The following is a 20086-nucleotide window of genomic DNA, read 5'->3' as shown; positions in this document are numbered from 1 at the left end:
TATATTATCCATGTGTCATGAACTTTAAAGCTTTTCATGTTCAAAACCTGTCAGTGGCTAGGGGCTGCACCCCTGCAGCACCTATAACTCACTACCAAATTTGGACTCCATATTTTTTTAAAAATCTTGGATATGCCCTCATAATTTCAGGAGTATTAACATATATACTTTTAAGTCTAAGGGACTAAAAACAACTGCCAAGTATCAAGGTGTCCGCATTTCAGCAAGATTTATGTCAGGAGTTCCACTGTACATATTTTTACATGTGAACAATGACCTGATAATCACTTACTATAGCAGATAAATCGGAGAGAGTGATTATTGTTATAGCAAGATACTTGTCATTTGGCTACACGTGTTAAACAAAAACAATGTGTCGAATTACAAAATACATTTTTCGGTAACCGAGTAACCGTTTGATCTGGTTTTGACCACCACACCGCTTTCTATGTCTAATCTTCGTATTCCTTTTATGATGTCACTACCATATGTACATTTGTATGTTTTCTATCCTCTCCATAAAAGAACTGGCGAGGGAATCATCATCATTCACTAAAAGAATCACTGAACTCAAGTATACCGCCTGAAGATTCACTGAACTCCAACTTTCTGCTAGCAGTAAGTGCACGTGTCTACTCGTTGGAAGTGTAGCTAGCTAGTCGCTACTGGGCGGTCAACTATTTAGCTACGTACTGTCGAGTCTACCTCGATAATGATTGCTGCCTATTCTGGATTGTACTTATTACGCGTTTGATTTTACTTTACAGGATTATTTTCCCAAGATGTGCAGAACTACTCAAGTGTTTTGTAGCAGCCTGGTAATGTTCCTACTATCCAGCTATACTACAGCCATGATACCATCATGGTTATCAGCTGTGTCATTTAAATGTCGTGGTGATAATAACTGTGCAGGAGCTCTTATTGATAAACAATGGATAGTCACTACTGCTTCATGTTTCAAAAAATGTGATGGTAATTTACCACGACGCTTTAAAGCTTTTCTAAATATCCCAAATAGAGGCAATAGGAGGCGGGCTTCTTTGAAGAGTGGCTCTAGAGTCTCTGTTGAGGACGTTTGGATGCATCCAAGGTATAACTCTACTACGTTTGCCAACAACATTGTACTAGTCAAACTTAAATGCCATGATCTCACTCTTAATATCAATGCTGACTTTACAAAATCTAATTGCTCTATGCCAATGGACTGTTCTACTCAGAATCCCTCTGGTTATTTATATCTAATCAAAAACAGCCAAGCTGTAAAAAAAGGTGCGGCCCCCAAAAAGGCCATGGTGAAAAAAGATGTGAAATCCAAGGTGGCGGCCAAGAAATGGCTGTGATGGTAGGTTAATGGTTACATTTTAATAACAACAATTCAAGTGAATTTGGTGCCAAGACCAAGCGGCACAAAATTCACCTGAATTGTCGTTATTAAAATGTAACCATTAACCTACGATCACAGCCATTTCTTGGCCGCCACCTTGGATTTCACATCTTTTTTCACCACGGCCTTTTTGGGGGCCGCACCTTTTTTTACAGCTTGGCTGTTTTTGATTAGATATCACTTCTTTTTGTATTTGTATACTGCAAAGCCAGCCTATGGCTGGCTTTGGGGCTTTTTTAACCCATGTGTTTTTTTCTTTACTACAGGAAGAAGAAAAGAACTTAAAGAAGAATTTTAGTACTTCAATTATTTTTGATTTATTAGTAATTATACAAATTATATACATATATTCATTACATGCCCATTATTCCCCACAGGATATTTTTTTGCAGCTGATCTCTCTACTGGGTGACTTGAAATGTAGCTGAACTATATACAGGATGGTTTCTTTGTAGCTGAACTCTCTACAAGGTAACCTCTTCTAGCTGGTCTCTCTACAGGGTATTTTGTTTCTAGCTGAACTCTCTACAGGTGATTTGTTTACAGCTAAACTCTCTACATGGTGGTGTTTTTGTAGCCGAACTCTCTACATGATGGTTTCTTTGTAGCTGAACTCTCTATAAGGTGACTTCGTCTAGCTGAACTCTCTACAGGGTGATTTTTTTGTAGCTGAACTCTCTGCAGGGTGATTTGTTTGCAGCTGAACTGTCTACATGATGGTTTCTTTGTAGCTGAACTCTCTACAAGGTGACTTCGTCCAGCTGATCTCTCTACGGGGTGATTTGTTTCTAGCTGAACTCTCTACATGATGGTTTCTTTGTAGCTGAACTCTTTACAAGGTGACTTCTTCTAGCTGAACTCTCTACGGGGTAATTTCTTTGTAGCTGAATTCTCTTTATGATGGTTTCTTTGTAACTGAACTCTCTACAAGGTAACTTCTTCTAGCTGATCTTTCTACTGGGTGATTTGTTTGCAGCTGAACTCTCTACATGGTGGTTTCTTTGCTGCTGAACTCTCTACAAGGTGAACTCTTCAACCTGATCTCTCTACAGGGTAATTTGTTTGTAACTGAACTCTGTACAAGTGTGTTTTTTGTGGGTGATCTCACTGCAGGTTGATTTGTTTGTAGCTGAACTCACTAAAGGGTGATTTTGCTTGTAGCTGAACTCCTTGCATTGTATCTAGTTTCTAGCTGATCTCTCTACAGGGTGATTTGTTTGTAGCTGAACTGTCTATAAAGTGATTTATTTGTAGCTGATCTCTCTGCAGGTTGATTTGTTTTAGCTGAACTCTCTACAGGGTGATTTACTTGTAGCTGAACTCCTTACATTGTGTCTAGTTTGTAGCTGATCTCTCTACAGGGTGATTTGTTTGTAGCTGATCTCTCTACAAGTTGATTTGTGTGTAGCTGATCTTTCTACAGGTTGATTTGTTTGTAGCTGATCTCTCTACAGGGTAATTTCTTTGTAGCTGAACTCTGTACAAGGTGCTTTTTTGTAGGTGATCTCACTGCAGGTTGATTTGTTTGTAGCTGAACTCACTAAAGGGTGATTTGCTTGTAGCTGAACTCCTTACATTGTGTCTAGTTTCTAGCTGATCTCTCTACAGGGTGATTTGTTTGCAGCTGAACTCTCTATAAGGTGATTTGTTTGCAGCTGAACTCTCTACATTGTGGTTTCTTTGTTGCTGAACTCTCTACAGGGTGTTTTGCTTGTAGCTGAACTCTCTACAGGGTGATTTGTTTCTAGCTTATCTCTCTACAGGTTGATTTGTGTGTAACTGATCTCTCTACAAGCTGATTTGTTTGTAGCTGAATTCTCTGCAAAGTGTTTTGTTTGTAGCTGACCTCTCTTTAGGGTGATTTGTTTCTAGCTGATCTCTCTACAGGGTGATTTTTTTGTAGCTGACCTCTCTTCAGGGTGATTTGTTCTAGCTGATCTCTCTACAGGGTGATTTTTTGTAGCTGACCTCTCTTCAGGGTGATTTGTTTCTAGCTGATAGCTCTGCAGGTTGATTTGCTTGTAGATGAACTCTCTACAGGGTACCTTGCTTGTAGCTGAACTCCTTACTTTGTGTCTAGTTTTAAGCTGATCTCTCTACAGGGTGATTTGTTTGTAGCTGAACTCCTTACATTGTGTGTAGTTTCTAGCTGATCTCTCTACAGGGTGATTTGTTTGTAGCTGATCTCTATACAAGTTGATTTGTGTGTAGCTGATCTCTCTGCAGGGTGATTTGTTTGTAGCCGATCTCTCTACAAGGTAATTTGTTTGTAGCTGAACTATCTATAAGGTGATTTGTATGTAGCTAATCTCTCTGCAGATTGATTTGTTTTAGCTGAACTCTGATTTGTTTTTAGCTTATCTCTGTACAGGTTGATTTGTGTGTAACTGATCTCTCTACAAGCTGATTTGTTTGTAGCTGATCACTCTGCAGGTTGATTTGTTTCTAGATGATCTCCCTACAGGTTGATTTGTTTGTTGCTGATCGCTCTAAAGGTTGATTTGTTTGTAGCTGAACTCTCTGCAAAATGTTTTGTTTGTAGTTGATCTCTCTACAAGGTGATTTTTTGTAGCTGACCTCTCTTCAGGGTGATTTGTTTCTAGCTGATATCTCTACTGGGTGATTTTTTGTAGCTGACCTCTCTTCAGTGTGATTTGTTTCTAGCTGATCGCTCTACAGGTTGGTTTGTTTGTAGCTGAACTCTCTACACGGTGATTTGCTTGTAGCTGAACTCCTTACATTGTGTCTAGTTTCTAGCTGATCTTTCTACAGGGTGATTTGTTTGTAGCTGATCTCTCTACAAGTTGAATTGTGTGTAGCTGATCTCTCTGCAGGTTGATTTGTTTGTAGCCGATCTCTCTACAAGGTAATTTGTTTGTAGCTGAACTGTCTAAAAGGTGATTTGTTTGTAGCTGAACTCTCTACAGGGTGATTTATTTGTAGCTGAACTCCTTACATTGTGTGTAGTTTCTAGCTGATCTCTCTACAGGGTGATTTGTTTGTAGCTGATCTCTCTACAAGTTGATTTGTGTGTAGCTGATCTCTCTGCAGGTTGATTTGTTTGTAGCCGATCTCTCTATAGGGTAATTTGTTTGTAGCTGAACTCTCTATAAGGTGATTTGTTTGTAGTTGATCTCTCTGCAGGTTGATTTGTTTTAGCTGAACTCTCTACAGGCTGATTTGTTTGTAGCCGATCTCTCTATAGGGTAATTTGTTTGTAGCTGAACTCTCTACAAGTTGATTTGTGTGTAGCTGATCTCTCTGCAGGTTGATTTGTTTGTAGCCGATCTCTCTACAGGGCAATTTGTTTGTAGCTGATCTCTCTACAGGGTGATTTTTTTGTAGCTGACCTCTCTTCAGGGTGATTTGTTTCTAGCTGATGTCTCTACAGGGTGATTTTTTGTAGCTGACCTCTCTTCAGGGTGATTTGTTTCTAGCTGATTGCTCTACAGGTTGATTTGTTTGTAGATGAACTCACTACAGGGTAATTTGCTTGTAGCTGAACTCCTTACTTTGTGTCTAGTTTGTAGCTGATCTCTCTACAGGGTGATTTGTTTGTAGCTGATCTCTATACAAGGTCATTTGTTTGTAGCTGAACTATCTATAAGGTGATTTGTACGTAGCTGATCTCTCTGCAGATTGATTTGTTTTAGCTGAACTCTCTACAGGGTGATTTGTTTCTAGCTTATCTCTCTACAGGTTGATTTGTTTGTTGCTGATCGTTCTAAAGGTTGATTTGTTTGTAGCTGAACTCTCTACAAAGTGTTTTGTTTGTAGTTGATTTCTCTACAAGGTGATTTTTTGTAGCTGACCTCTCTTCAGGGTGATTTGTTTCTAGCTGATATCTCTACAGGGTGATTTTTTGTAGTTGACCTCTCTTCAGGGTAATTTGTTTCTAGCTGATCGCTCTACAGGTTGGTTTGTTTGTAGCTGAACTCTCTACAGGGTGATTTGCTTGTAGCTGAACTCCTTACATTGTGTCTAGTTTGTAGCAGATCTCTCTACAGGGTGATTTGTTTGTAGCTGATCTCTCTACAAGTTGAATTGTGTGTAGCTGATCTCTCTGCAGGTTGATTTCTTTGTAGCCGATCTCTCTACAAGGTAATTTGTTTGTAGCTGAACTGTCTATAAGGTGATTTGTTTGTAGCTGATCTCTCTGCAGGTTGATTTGTTTTAGCTGAACTCTCTACAGGGTGATTTACTTGTAGCTGAACTCCTTACATTGTGTCTAGTTTGTAGCTGATCTCTCTACAGGGTGATTTGTTTGTAGCTGATCTCTCTACAAGTTGAATTGTGTGTAGCTGATCTCTCTGCAGGTTGATTTCTTTGTAGCCGATCTCTCTACAAGTTAATTTGTTTGTAGCTGAACTGTCTATAAGGTGATTTGTTTGTAGCTGATCTCTCTGCAGGTTGATTTGTTTTAGCTGAACTCTCTACAGGGTGATTGCTTGTAGCTGAATTCCTTACATTGTGTCTAGTTTCTAGCTGATGTCTCTACAGGGTGATTTTTTGTAGCTGAACTCTCTACAGGGTGATTTGTTTCTAGCTTATCTCTCTACAGGTAGATTTGTGCTGATCGCTCTAAAGGTTGATTTGTTGCAGCTGAACACCCTGCAAAGTGTTTTGTTTGTAGCTGATCACTCTAAAGGGTAATTTGTTTGTAGCTGAACTCTCTCCACAGTGACTTGTGTGTAGCTGAATTCTGTGTAACTGAATTCTCTAGAGAGTGACTTAATTGTAACTGAATTCTCTACACAGTGCATGACTTGTTTATAGCTGAACTTTCTTCAGTGTGACTTGTAATGTTCTAAATCTCTATAGTGATATATTTGCTTAACTCTCCACATGGTGACTGTCTTGCTGAACTGTCTATAAGATTAACTGTTTGCAGCTGAACTCCCTACAGAATAACTTGTGATGTAATAAAATTCTATAATGGAATAAATAAATTAGCCGAATGCTCTATTAGGGTGACTGTTCTATTAGAGTATCTCGATCTCGCATTTGCTACACGGAGTTGGCTTTCGAATCATAACTCAGTGGTTTGTAATCCGATTCTTCTGTACTACTGCAAGGACTTTCTATGAAGATTATTCCAGCTATACACCGATTTTCAGCTCATTGCTCTAAGCGGTTTGTCTAGTAGGCGTGAAAACTAATACTTTTTTATTCATAAAAATTGATCGCGTAATTGTGACACAGGTTGGGTTTTGTGTCATATCTCCGTGGTCTTTATCTCGATTCCTTTCAAACCACCAAAAGGCACTCCTACGAAGGTTACTCCATCTACATAGCAATTTTCAACTCATTTCATAAAGCGGTTTACCCTGTAGGCGTGACAACAAATCGATCTTGTTTTACGCGAATAATCGGTCATAACTCCTGAACCATTCATCGGATTTGTACCAAATTTTATGCTAGGATTCGCCGTTGGACTCCCTTTCTGTGTGTCAAATTTCAAGGCGATCGGAGTACGCGTTTGCTTGTTATAGCAATTTTTGCAAGTGTGCGAAAAGACGAAGAAGAAGAAGAAAAAAAAAAACCAAGAAAAAAAAAACGAAACTTTGGCAGCTCGTATCTCGGAAATGGCTGGAGCGATTTCTTTCAAATTTGGAATGTAGACTCCCTTGGCTGGCGGGCAACTGTGTAGCAAATTTGGTTCCAATCAGATAAGTGATCACCGAGATACAAAGGTGTGAAAATGACGTTTTCGTTCTTCCTGTCAATATACTCACGGGTGTGGCGCGCCGGCTTCTTGGGCCGCACGACACACTACCGTGTGTCTTGATGCCTCAAGAAATAACTTTAGATCAAGACAACCAAGTTGGGAAATTGATTCAGATGGCAATATAGCTCTGCCACATTGTTCTGTTCAACTGGGTATGGATACCATCTATCACTGTGCCAATCAGCCAGTTGCTGTCTCTGGTAATAAAATGAGTGAATGTCTTAATAGACGAAGGATAGTTCCAGCAACTCCAATCTGTTATCATAATGAATGGATAACATCTGTCATGCAGGGTAAGTTGACTGTGTGCTATTTAAGCTTATAGAATATATTGCTACATATTTAGAAGAAAATGTAATACCAGTTTGTCTTTTGTAATAATTGCAGATAACAAGGATGCTTGTGCATCACCCACTGATGCTCCTATCCCAACCGATAAGCCTAGTGATGACCCAACACCTGGGTTACCAACACCAACCAATGCTGCAACAAATGAGTCAGCACCAACATCAACTCCAGATGAATCAACACTGACTGATGCTCCAACATCTGTTACATCAACTCCATCAACCTCCACTCCTATCACCTACACTGAAACTCCATCAACTGTTAAACCCCTTGCAGGCATCCAGGTTGTAACTACACCACAAATAGTTATAGTACCATCTGAAGTTGTAACACCTCAACCTAACAAGGTAACCTCACAATCCACTGAAGCTGCAACTCTACAGTCAACTGAAGCTGTAACACCACAACCAACCAAAGCTGTGATACTACAATCCACTGAAGCTGTAACACCACAATCATCCACTGAAGCTGTAACACCACAGCCAACTGAAGCTGCAACACCACAATCATCCACTGAAATTGTAACGCCACAACCAACTGAAGCTGTGACACTGCAACCAACTGAAGCCGTGATACTGCAATCTACTGAAGCTGTGGGACCACAACCAACCGGACCACAATCCACTGAAGCTGCGATACCAAAATCCACTGAAGCTGTAAGACCACAACCAACCGAAGATGTGACTCCACAACCCACTGAAGACATAACATCAGAACCTGTTGCAACCTCAACAACACCCTCACAAACACCTGGTGACAATGGTATGTTCCTGTCTCTGTAAAAGTCCTAAAAAGATGTCATTTTTGCATTGGCATTACTCATTATGTACACATAGTTAATGATGCCACTATTATGTCCTTACTACCTAACCAGTAATTAATAAACAATAATTATTACTTAGCAATGTAATGAATACATTTATGCTTTCTCTGTAGGATGTATGCTGATGATTGAATATGGCAAAGCTACTGTTACTCACTACATTAATGATGGAGCTACCCTTGTAATAGAGTACACATGTAATAGAGGATATCACTTTTCTCTTAATAATAACAAATTAAGCAGAATTTGCATCAATGGAAACATGCCATCCAAGCCACCACCTTGTAAACGTTAGTCAAACTGTACTATTTTATTATACAAGGTATAATGTGTTTAAATTCTTTAGAAATTGCATGTCGTCCATTTGAACCTATTGCCAATGGAAAGATTGAAGTGACTGGACTAACGTATGCTTCAGTGGCACATTTTATCTGTGATCCTGGATATTATATCACTGGCTCTGCAATACGTAGTTGTGACACAGATGGTGAATGGAATGGAATAGAAGGAGTCTGTAAACGTAAGCACCAATAATTGTTTAACTGTTTTGTGTAACATTGTTTGTACTTATGTATATTTACAATGACATCTCCAATTGTGTCTCTTCAGGAAAATGTACAGTTCCACAGTCCATTGAGTGTAATGATGGAACACGAGTCTACCCAACTAAATCAGCATTTGCTGATATTGGAGATGTGGTCCAGTATAGTGTACCCAGTAGATATGGATTAATTGGGGACCCTCCCGTCTGTCAACCTGACTCAACATGGAGTGCACCTCCCAATTGCTTGAGTAAGTACAAACTACTCTTACTGTTGGGTATGCATGCATATTGGATGTTTTTAAAAAATAAACCTTTGGCAAACTTAAAAGAAATTCTAGGTCTTAGTAATCACAAATATCTGACAATTGTTTTTGTTCTTAAGGACTGCCTGTTATACATTTTAAATGATGTCTGAAATTCTAAATTAATGTATATCTTTGTTTTTACAGAACTCTGTGATGAAAGACAAAACATACCTAATGCAGTAGTCACCATAAATCGTGACATCAAGAGTTATACTCGCAAGATCACATGCAATGAAGGATATCAACCTGATGGTAGTGATGTTCAAAGTTGTTACTTTGGAATATGGACCCCAATCTTCAAATCCTGTAAACGTAAGGAATTTGTATTGCCTTAACAGGAGTAGTTGTCATTTATAAATCTATTTAGGAGGATGTAGTGATATTGCTTTGGCCAATGGCAGTACCACAATGATGCTTGACAATCAGTTTGCTCTAATAGAGTGTGATAAAGGTTTCCACTTGGATCCTCCATTAGTGTTGATATCATGTAAAGAAGGAATGTGGCTACCATCCATTCCTACTTGTGTACCTGACCAATAAGGTAATGTACTGTCTCTGTACTCATGTAGCAATGCTAACTCATAAATTAAATATTAAATGGGAAGCTTAGAATCCTTTTACCTTTTAAAAAAGTTAGATTTAAAAAAGTTCAAATTTTGTGACTAGTGATTTTGCATTGCATTCTGAGGCTTTATTGGATGCTGTCAAGGAGATAATGACTGTCTTACCCTTGCACACCTTATTAAATAAATATGAAAGTAAATTCTGATCAGGAAACCTTGTTTATTTATAACACCAAGATAACACTTGTTACAAAGACACCAAGTCCTAAATTTCAAATGGCTATAGAAAAATGATACTGGGTCAGCTTATCCTTCCAAGACATCACATTATTATTTCTCACTCTTTGTTTAGTACTGAATATTTTCGTAAATGCACTTGTATTATGACAAATTCCTACAAGTGTTTGTTTTACATGCACCACAAACCAATAGATCAGATTTTTACACATAATACATTGTTACTTGTGGTTGAACTTTGTGTGTATGTATTCACAGACTTGTGATTCTCCTGTTTGAAATCTCCTTGAAAGTTTTGGCACTGACTGTGTACATACATGTATATACTGGTAAATTAGTATTTATTATATTTTACTGAGATGCTAAGTTGGCATCTATGTGGACTGTGTGTTTTGCTGTGTAAAAATATTTTGTACATAATGTTCTTGTATCTTATCTGTGTAGCTATCTGTGTGTATATATGTATGCATCAACTTGTAGCCACAACATCAGTGGCATAACTTGTTAGACAACCTGGCATTATTTCAATGCCTTAAAGTAATTGTTTGTTGTAACTTTACTCAATGCTAACTTAGCATTTGGATTGGATGTATCTATGTAGTTATATTGTGTAATAGTTCTGTAAGGTGTTATTTTACGTTTGATGTTTTTTGTACTAGTTATGTGCTTAATTTGCATGTTCATTTTTTTATTTTTATATTGAATATTTTTTAATGTAACTGTAACAATGCTTGAAAATCTGAATTTTAATATTGAATAAAAATTATTTCAAAATTATTCAAGTAATCTATGCGAATCATTTTGTCGTGAGTAGCTTAAATTTACAATCCTTCGTCCCTTCATAAAACATGAGAAGTTACAATAATATAAGTACTGGCCAAATGCAGACAAAATTCTGGATCACAGGCTGTACAGCTCCTCAGATACTTGCCTATAGACTACAAGCTGTCTGTTGACAAGTCACCACCTGGTCTGGGATTTTTTCTACATTGAACAGAATTTTAGTAACATGTTTGTGACTTCTTGCGGCTTGCAACTGCTTGAAACACTTGATGGTGTTGAGTTCTAGCATTCTAGCTCAACTCAACAAGTCATGCCAACTTACATGTATATACATCAGTGTAACATTGTTGCAATTATGTTGTGAATTAAAGGTGCCTAATAAATTATCATTCTTGTCTTAATAGTATCTATACCTACCATTTGCTTATATGTAGCCACTCCATATGAAATGATAGATTAGTAGATGTAAAGTCTTAGGCCACTCCAAATATATTCTCTGTTTCCCATCCACCGCCCACATCTGGTTACTATTATCCTGTATTCTTTCATTATTTTCCAGTTATTCTTGTATACTGACAGACTCAGTAAAAGCTATCTTGAAACAGTGTCAGCAGTGCTATCACATCGGCACAGACCTCATGTCTGTGCTATTTTGCAACTTAAAAAGGAAAGAACAAGCTTAAGCATGCTTTTATGCAGCTTTTTATGGTTGTGCTAGGCAAATAATAGCTTGAAAAGCTGCCAACATTGTAATGAAATAATGGAAACTGTGGACCGCCCACCTGCATGCAAATATGCCTGAACCCAGAACAGGAAACAGAGAATTTATTTGGAGTGGCCTTATCATAAAGAAGTGTGCTTACAGGACTCAACTTTGATAGTGAGGTTAAGCTCTTAAGATGTCTTACATACTTAATATAATTTATTTAACACACCTAGGCTACTGAGTGCATACCCTTTGTTCCTAACTGTTTAATATACCAGGAGCTATCATAATTCTGTGTTGAATTTTTTTACAAATTTCATATACGTAGGTATAACCTTGCTTGCTTGGGATGGTTCACAATTTATGATTATAGAATATCAAAAAGCCACAATACAGTATTTATAGCTACTGTACAGCAATTTACAATCCAATTTTAAGAGTGCAATGCAATGATTGATATGTGCATGTAATCATTAGCATTCTGAAACTTATACAGTTACAGTTAATTACTGCCATTACACAAATGAGCTTCTGGGATTGCTTCAGTAGAGATCTGTACTTGTGTTATGTATTGTGGTCTTTCTTAAGTTTCATGTTTTCAACAGTGTCAGTTTCATTGAAAGTCACACTCTCATCACGTATCAATTTGTGCATTAGCTCATGATAAAATTATATCTGGAGGTAATATACTTACCTAGCTATGTACACACATACATACCTTAACATGAAGTACTGTGGTGGGGTAGCATTCCACATCCATTGGTCTGTGTGTTTTGTACTGTATGCAATTGGCATTGATAAGACCTTTCTCATGTTATCAAATGATTTAACATGCATGGCTATCTACTGCCATACACAATACCTTACTAGTTCACAAGTGTCCTAGTGTTTCACTGATCAGGTACACTATGACCATGTGCGCTGCAGCTAAACTTTTTGCTTTGGCTTCATGTTGTGCTACAGAATGGCCTGGTAATTGTAGTTTCAGGGTTCGATGCTATAACCGAGGACCAGGTGTTAACTGAGGAACAAATAGTAACTTTCCTTGTCACCGTAACATTCCAGTACTGTGACCAGTCACGTACGACTCAAGCGAGTATTCTATTATTTGAATATTCAGTGACTATTTGAATATTTGAATACCATTTTGGGTATTCGATATTCATTTCAAAGGAAATAATAACATTAGGTGTATAGTACATAAAATTTCTTGATCGCACATACAGCTCTGTAGGTGATCAATCATTTTGATAGTGCATTTATATGTTAATTGTACATTGGATATCAGTGCTAAGGTTTTGGTACCAGAAGCTTAAGTCTAACCTGAGCCTCATCAATTTTGTGAGATACTCACAGTGTACTCCAGGTCTCCATGTAAACAACTGCAAACTACATGACCAGAACAATTAGCTATATACAAATCATGAAGTCACTCAGTGGAGTTGTCCAGTTGGCACAGTAATTGCATGTAGTGATGTAATTCTTGTATACAGTACCTGAAGGTGTTTAGTGTGTATGTACATACATACGTATGTACATATATAAAGCAAAGACAAGTCCTTGAAATTCAAATAATTTGTTTATAAATCATTAATAATTTTACTGATAATGTACAATTTATCATGGTGTCAGTCTATAGAGATTGTAATGGCTAGCCTACATACACTCCTAAGGATTTTGTTTTCAATAAGTTTTTATCATCAAAAAGATTTCAAATTCAAGACTTCTTTGATCTCTTTACAACAAAAGAAAGTGATAAATATAGCTTTTCACCACAGCCTCATTTAGCAACAAGTGAAAAGGAAGTCAGTCTCATACTCTCATTGTTTAAATGTGTATTATATATCCTTATAAAGTGGTTGCATAGTAACTGTCACAATTTACTCATGTTTTTGTAACTGCAGCAGTTTAGCCATTGTTATACAACTTCCATATGATAGGACAGATTTTAGAAATAAATTTATTGTTGCTTAACACAAGATATTGTTGTCAGTATGTATAGCTTTGATATCTGTACTGTAACAGAAACACATTGATCTGTTGAAATCAACTACCCTTCTGGTAAATGTACTACATAAAACATGAGAGAATTCTGGCCAATGACAGGAACATGGTCAAATAATCGTTAAAGGTTACAATAATTATTACTCATTACCTATAGAGATCTTCAATTCCTTTATATCACATTGGAGAAACTTGAGAGAAAACTTTCTTGAGGAGAGTATGATCTAGTAATGTGTCACACAGTGTATGATTTGCATGTGTATATACCTAAAAGCTGAAGAACATTAATTTCCATTATGTGATAGTATTCCAGGCTATCACCCCTCAAGCACTTGCCTATAGGCTACAAACTGTCTGTGGATCAAATCATCACCACTTGGTCTTCTGCATTCAAAGAGTTTTAGTACATAACATGTTTCTGACTTCCTACTACAGAGGCTTTCAGCAGCTTTCTTTGTGGGTCACCAGTGGGATAGTGAATAAAACTATTTCTTTCACAGTTTACACATACAGTACGTATCTACCATGACTATATACCACATTACCACTACAAATAATTATAGCTTAGCATTACAGACTGCTATAAACTATATGTAAAGCATTATAGCTACGTAGGCATTCAATCGCTTACTCACTGTGATGAAGGCAACTCAGCTACAGGTCACTCATTCCCGCTGACCAAGTCCTAAAAGTAGGGGGAACTCAAGCTATATTGTGTTAATGAATCAAGAAATAAATACCACACACTTATGTACACACATGTCACACTCACACACACATGCATGCGTTTAGTGTTTGACAGAGTGCCATGGATTGTTAAGGATTCTATTTACCATCCTCATCATGTCATGACCAAATTTACTTGTTCTTAAATGCAGCATAATTACTTGTGACGTATTAAATGCTTTGACTTTTAAAGATTTTTTACGCATGTAGACTCCCTGCCAACACATCTGTTAACATTTCATTGATATTATTGAATATTCAATAAATCTTCCCTACATAAAGCATACAGTATGCAAGTACATGTCATCATGTGACCCACTTGGATTTACCATCACAATAGATTATAATCATTATATGAAACATATTGATGCATTTATAATTATATATTATAATTATATATATATATGTATATTGTGTACACAGGCCTTTAATTAAAGTTTATAATTATGCACTTAGTTGTACATGTTAAAGGATAAAACTGTTCAAGTGTCATGTGTAAGATTAACATCATAACAACAGCTGCTACTATACATATAAAAATATTGTACAAATCACAAGACTTTGCTTCAAGACGAGTTGGATGTATATATTTCTGACAGTGTTCACAGGTCTGTAAATACATACATAAAATCCTATACATAAGATCCTAAATACACATTCAAAAGCTGTACAAGATGCATACACCAATGAAAAATGATCAAAATCAAATGCATGAAAGGGTATGCTAACCTAGAAAATAAGATGTGCCCAAATGATTTTACAATACTTCATTCCTATTTAGCTATCAACATCATATAGCAATGGATGTACATATGACCACAAACCATAAAGCTAACTCCTATTAGATTCTAGTAAAAAAATAGATTTCTTATTAATATCCCTAACTGGTCTGATATGAACAAGTTGTACAGAATTAAGTCAATGCATGGGGGAACATTAGGTTAAGTAATACATTACCTTATTGGTCGGGTACACAAGTAGGAATAGATGGTAGCCACATTCCTTCTTTACATGATATCAACACTAGTGGAGGATCCAAGTGGAAACCTTTATCACACTCCATTAGAGCAAACTGATTGTCAAGCATCATTGTGGTACTGCCATTGGCCAAAGAAAAATCGCTACATCCTCCTAAATAGATTTATAAGTGACAATTACTCCTATAAAGGCAATACAAATTCCTTACGTTTACAGGATCTGAAAATTGGGGTCCATGTTCCAAAGTAGCAACTTTGAACATCACTACCATCAGGTTGATATCCTTGATTGCATGTGATCTTGCGAGTATAGCTCTTGATGTCCCGATTTATGGTGACTACTGCATTAGGTATGTTTTGTCTTTCATCACAGAGTTCTGTACAAGATAGTTAAACTGCAGTTATTTACTGTCACAAGAAGACATAAAATGTGCCCAAATTTTTGAAAAAGGGTTCTCCACACACATCCAGTCCTATTAACTTAAAAGACCATAACATTGCTTCAAAGAAACATGCTGACTTGAAAGTTTAGTAGTTAGGCTTATGTTCAAATTTAACATCTATTGTATTATCCAATCTGTAGTTATCAACTGTCAAGATTGGGTGTAATAGGTTAAAGACCCTTATTCACAATCTGGTCACGTATTAGAATCTATAGCTATACCGTGGATCTCTCTATTTCTCAAAAATGCGTGCATTTAATAAATTGTATACGTATATCTTAATTCATTGGATACATCCAACAAGTTATTATAGTGGTTGTGTCTTTCCATTGAACGACAATAATAATGTTGGCTATAGGAAGTTTTTAGGGGAGCTATTGTGAAAGGTTGAAAACCTTGGGGGGAGGGGAGGGGAGTAGCAGTAAAGATTGGCATTGTTGGTTTTAATAATATGGCATCAAGTTTTTTCAGTTATTTTAAAGCCATATAATCCTTCAGGCTAGGTTCTGGGGATTGCACCCAAGAACCCCCTGGGAATTCCCTTATAATGCATTTATACGCTGTACATGCCCTCAGTTCTAGAATCACCAAATATATTATCTGCATACAAGAAGCTCCTACTTACTCAGACAGTCTGGAGGTGCACTCCATGTTGAGTCAGGTTGACAGATGAGAGGGTCCCCAATTAATCCATATCCACTGGGTACTCTATACTGGACCACATCTCCAATATCAGCAAATGCTGATTTAGTTGGGTATACTCGTGTTCCATCGTTACACTTAATGGACTGTGGAACTGTGCATTTGCCTGAAGAAAACAATAGACATGGAGATATTGGAGGACATGTATACACGCCTCAACAAATGCTTACGTTTACAAACTCCTTCTATCCCATTCCATTCACCATCTGTGTCACAACTACGTACTGCGGAGCCAGTGATATAATATCCAGGATCACAGATAAAATGTGCCACTGAAGCATATGTCAGTCCAGTTACTTCAATCTTTCCATTGGCAATAGGTTCAAATGGACGACATGTAATTGCTAAAGAATTAAAACACATTATACCTTGTATAATAAAATAGTACAGTTTGACTAACGTTTACAAGGTGGTGGCTTGGATGTCATGTTTCCATTGATGCAAACTCTGTTTAATTTGTTATTATTAAGAGAAAAGTGATATCCTCTATTACACGTGTACTCTATTACAAGGGTAGCTCCATCATTAAAGTTGTGAATAACAGCAGCTTTGCCATTGTCAATAATCAACACACATCCTGCAGAGAGAGTGCAATAAAGCCTTATTAAATGTAGCATTTTAATTCATTACAGTGCTAAATTTAAGATGCTATTATTGTTCGTTTAATTAGTAAGAACATTATTACAGTGGTATTATTAACTATCAACATAGTTACTAATGCCACTACAAAAATGACATATCATTTTAGTGATATGAGCGTACCACCATTATCACCAGGAGTTTGTGAGGGTGTTGTTGAGGTTGTAACAGGTTCCAATGATATGTCTTCAGTAGGTTGTGGAGTTACAGCTTCAGTAGAATGTGGTATCACAACTTCAGTTGGTTGCGGTATCATAGCTTCAGTTGACTGTGGTGTCATAGCTTTGGTTGACTGTGATGTTACAGCTTCAGTTGATTGTGGTGTTACAGTTTCTGTTGATTGTAGTGTTGCAAATTCGGTTGGTTGTGGTGTCACAGCTTCGGTTGACTGTGGTGTTACAGCTTCAGTTGATTGTGGATTAACAGCTTTAGTTGCTTGTGGTGTCACCACTTCAGTTGGTTGTGGTGAGACAACTTTGGTTGACCAAGGTGTTACAACTTCAGTTGGTTGTGGTCTCACAGTTTTAGTTGATTGTGGTGTTGCAACTTCGGTTGGTTGAGGTGTTACAGCTTTGGATGGTTGTGGTCTTACAGTTTCAGTTGATTGTGGTGTTACAGCTTCAGTTGGTGGCAGACGTACAGTTTCAGGATTTGGATTTGCTGTTGATCCTGACTGGTTAGTTGGCATTGATGTAGTATTTGATGTTGGTGCCAGTGTTGGCTCATCAGTTGATATATCAGGAGTTGGTGTAGGCTTATCAGTTGGGAGTGGTACATCAGTGGATGGTGTACAAACAGCTTTGTTATCTGCAATTATAAAATGCTAACATTATATTTTCTTTCAAAGTATGTATATAAATGCATAGCTATATAGCTAGTACCACAATTGACTTACCCTGCATGACAGATATTATCCATTCATTATGATAACAGATTGGAGTTGTGGGAACTATCCTTCGTCTCTTAACACATTCACTCATTTTATTAGATGAGACAGCAACTGGTTTATTGGCACAGTAATAGATGGTATCCATACCCAGTCCAATAGAACAACGTGATAGAGTTACATTGCCCTCTGAATCCATTTCCCAACTAAGCTCTCTAGATCTGAAACGTTTCTTTGAGGAATGCAAATAACCAGAGTGATTTTGAGTGACATAGTCCACTAGCATTGAGCAATTAGCTTTTGTGAAGTTAGCATCAATATTTAGAATGAGATCATGGCATTCAAGTTTGACTAGAGCCAAATTATTGGCATATGTGATTGAATCATACCTCGGATGTATCCAAACATCCTCAACAGAAACTTTGGTACCATTCTTAATCCTCCTTTTTTCTTTGACTGGGATATTTAAAAATGCTTTAAAACGTTGTAAAGTACTTCCATTGCATTTTTGGAAACATGAAGCAGTAGTGACTATCCATTGTTTATCAATGAGAGCTCCTGCACAGTTATCACCTTCACCATGACATTTAAATGACACAGCTGATAACCATGATGGTATCATGGCTGTAGTATAGCTGGATAGTAGGAACACTACCAGGCTGCCACAAAACACTTGAGTAGTTCTGCACATCGATATATCTTGCCTGTAAAATAAAAGATGAAAAGTAATAAACCACTGAGATAAAACTGCCTGATTGGGGCTAAATATCTAATAGATAAGGATACAATAGAAACTATAGACAAACATTCTGCGCTCAGTGAGTATTATTATATTATACAATTTTAACTACATACTTACTGCAACCAAAAATTGATGAGCTATGAATCTCCAACTGTTGCACAATGACTATATAGAATACTTGAGTAGTTTTGATCTATTTGAAAATGACAATAATTTTGCTACACTATAGAATGTTCTTTTATAGTGCTGGTTTAAAAACATATAAATGCGTAACATAGTGACATCATTAAGTGAAAATTTTGAACACACACACACATCTTAGCTAATTGCTTTTATGTACGCTGTATTATCAGAATTGGCTATGGAGGTTATACAGATGACCAGTGTATCAGTGTACCAAACTCTATTCAAAAATACGAGAAGAGAGAATCTCATAGCCACATGTTCATTTACCATGGATGAACCACTACATATTCAATAACAGTACTGTTTGGGTTACTATATTTGTAAGGTTTTACATTGTAAGAATGACAAATTTATTTGATATGGCTAGAAGGAACAATGCAGTTGCTAGCCACATGTGTGTGCATACATGACCCATTACACGGTATTACTTCATTACATTTTACATGTATCTATTGATAACACATGCCTATGTACCTATATTAGCCAGCAATACTCGATCAAAGTGTATCCTTAAATCTTTGATTTGCAAAGTTAGTAAGTCTACACTGTAACACGAATAGTCTCAGCTACGTATAAGTGTATATAGTAATGTATTATTGAGTAATTATACTGTAACTTATGTATTCACTTATCTTATAAATGTGCTCCATAAGTCATATGTTCCAAGTGATGAAAGTTAGAAGGGCTTCTTCAATTCATCACATTGCAAACTGATTTGTAAGCAAGCTAGGTTTGGATAATAATCGTACAAAACTCAGATTAAAGTTAACAACAAACACATTAAAGTCATTTATTAGACAAGCATTATAGTAATGCCTAATCAGATTTTCAGTTTATAATACTGGTATTATAAAAATGATGTGCATGGTTACATATGCTATTACTAGTATATTATGCAGCTACGTAAGTACCCGACCAATAAGCAAATTAATGGTTAAAACAATGGAACACCAATTGAACAATAAGAATATCAAATTAGCTCTCAAATATATTTTATGAATTTTCATTTATTAGAGTGGATGAGATTAAGTTTACTTTGAGCAACATAAGTACTATCATAAATCTAAGTATGTGCTTTGGCCTAGCAATAGAATGATGCAATGTTGCAAGGCTGGTAGCAAAGAGAAAACTCAATAGTTTTTTTCAAATATCATGCCATGTAAATTAATATTCCCTATGGAAACCAGTTGTGTCAGAGCTAAGAGATGTCATAATAAAGTTTTTCTGTGTGTTCAGCTAAATGATCAAAGATTGGAAACCTCTACACCTAAAGTAGATCAAATTTCAAATTGTCTACACCTCACACATCCTTAGCAACATACTAATCGCTTCCTGTTAGCAATTTGTACTGTATGTCCCT

At 36.8% G+C, this 20086-nt stretch overlaps 3 protein-coding genes across 4 annotated transcripts in view; 1 reads left to right on the top strand and 2 right to left on the bottom strand.

Annotated features, from left to right (window-relative positions):
- Nucleotides 1-20086, bottom strand: part of LOC136252017 (uncharacterized) — a 62871-nt gene that overhangs the window by 29829 nt on the left and 12956 nt on the right. The gene's annotated exons all lie outside the window — the stretch shown is intronic.
- Nucleotides 6993-10709, top strand: LOC136252019 (sushi, von Willebrand factor type A, EGF and pentraxin domain-containing protein 1-like). The gene is made up of 8 exons (XM_066044358.1): nt 6993-7405; nt 7500-8222; nt 8397-8573; nt 8630-8803; nt 8893-9075; nt 9277-9444; nt 9500-9673; nt 10191-10709. The coding sequence occupies exons 1-7, from the start codon at nt 7267-7269 to the stop codon at nt 9670-9672; spliced, it is 1737 nt and encodes a 578-aa protein (XP_065900430.1). The 5' UTR covers nt 6993-7266; the 3' UTR covers nt 9673; nt 10191-10709.
- LOC136253420 (uncharacterized) lies at nt 14551-18720 on the bottom strand. The gene is made up of 9 exons (XM_066046091.1): nt 18654-18720; nt 17808-18502; nt 17036-17719; nt 16674-16850; nt 16444-16617; nt 16197-16379; nt 15338-15505; nt 15109-15282; nt 14551-14761 (listed from the first exon to the last, which is right to left on the bottom strand). The coding sequence occupies exons 2-8, from the start codon at nt 18487-18489 to the stop codon at nt 15110-15112; spliced, it is 2241 nt and encodes a 746-aa protein (XP_065902163.1). The 5' UTR covers nt 18490-18502; nt 18654-18720; the 3' UTR covers nt 14551-14761; nt 15109.

Source organism: Dysidea avara, chromosome 4 (genome assembly GCF_963678975.1).
Source record: "Dysidea avara chromosome 4, odDysAvar1.4, whole genome shotgun sequence".
NCBI classification, from domain to species: Eukaryota; Metazoa; Porifera; class Demospongiae; order Dictyoceratida; family Dysideidae; genus Dysidea; species Dysidea avara.
The sequence above is the reverse complement of the archived record's forward strand: the minus strand, read 5'-3'. Positions and strand labels throughout refer to the sequence as shown.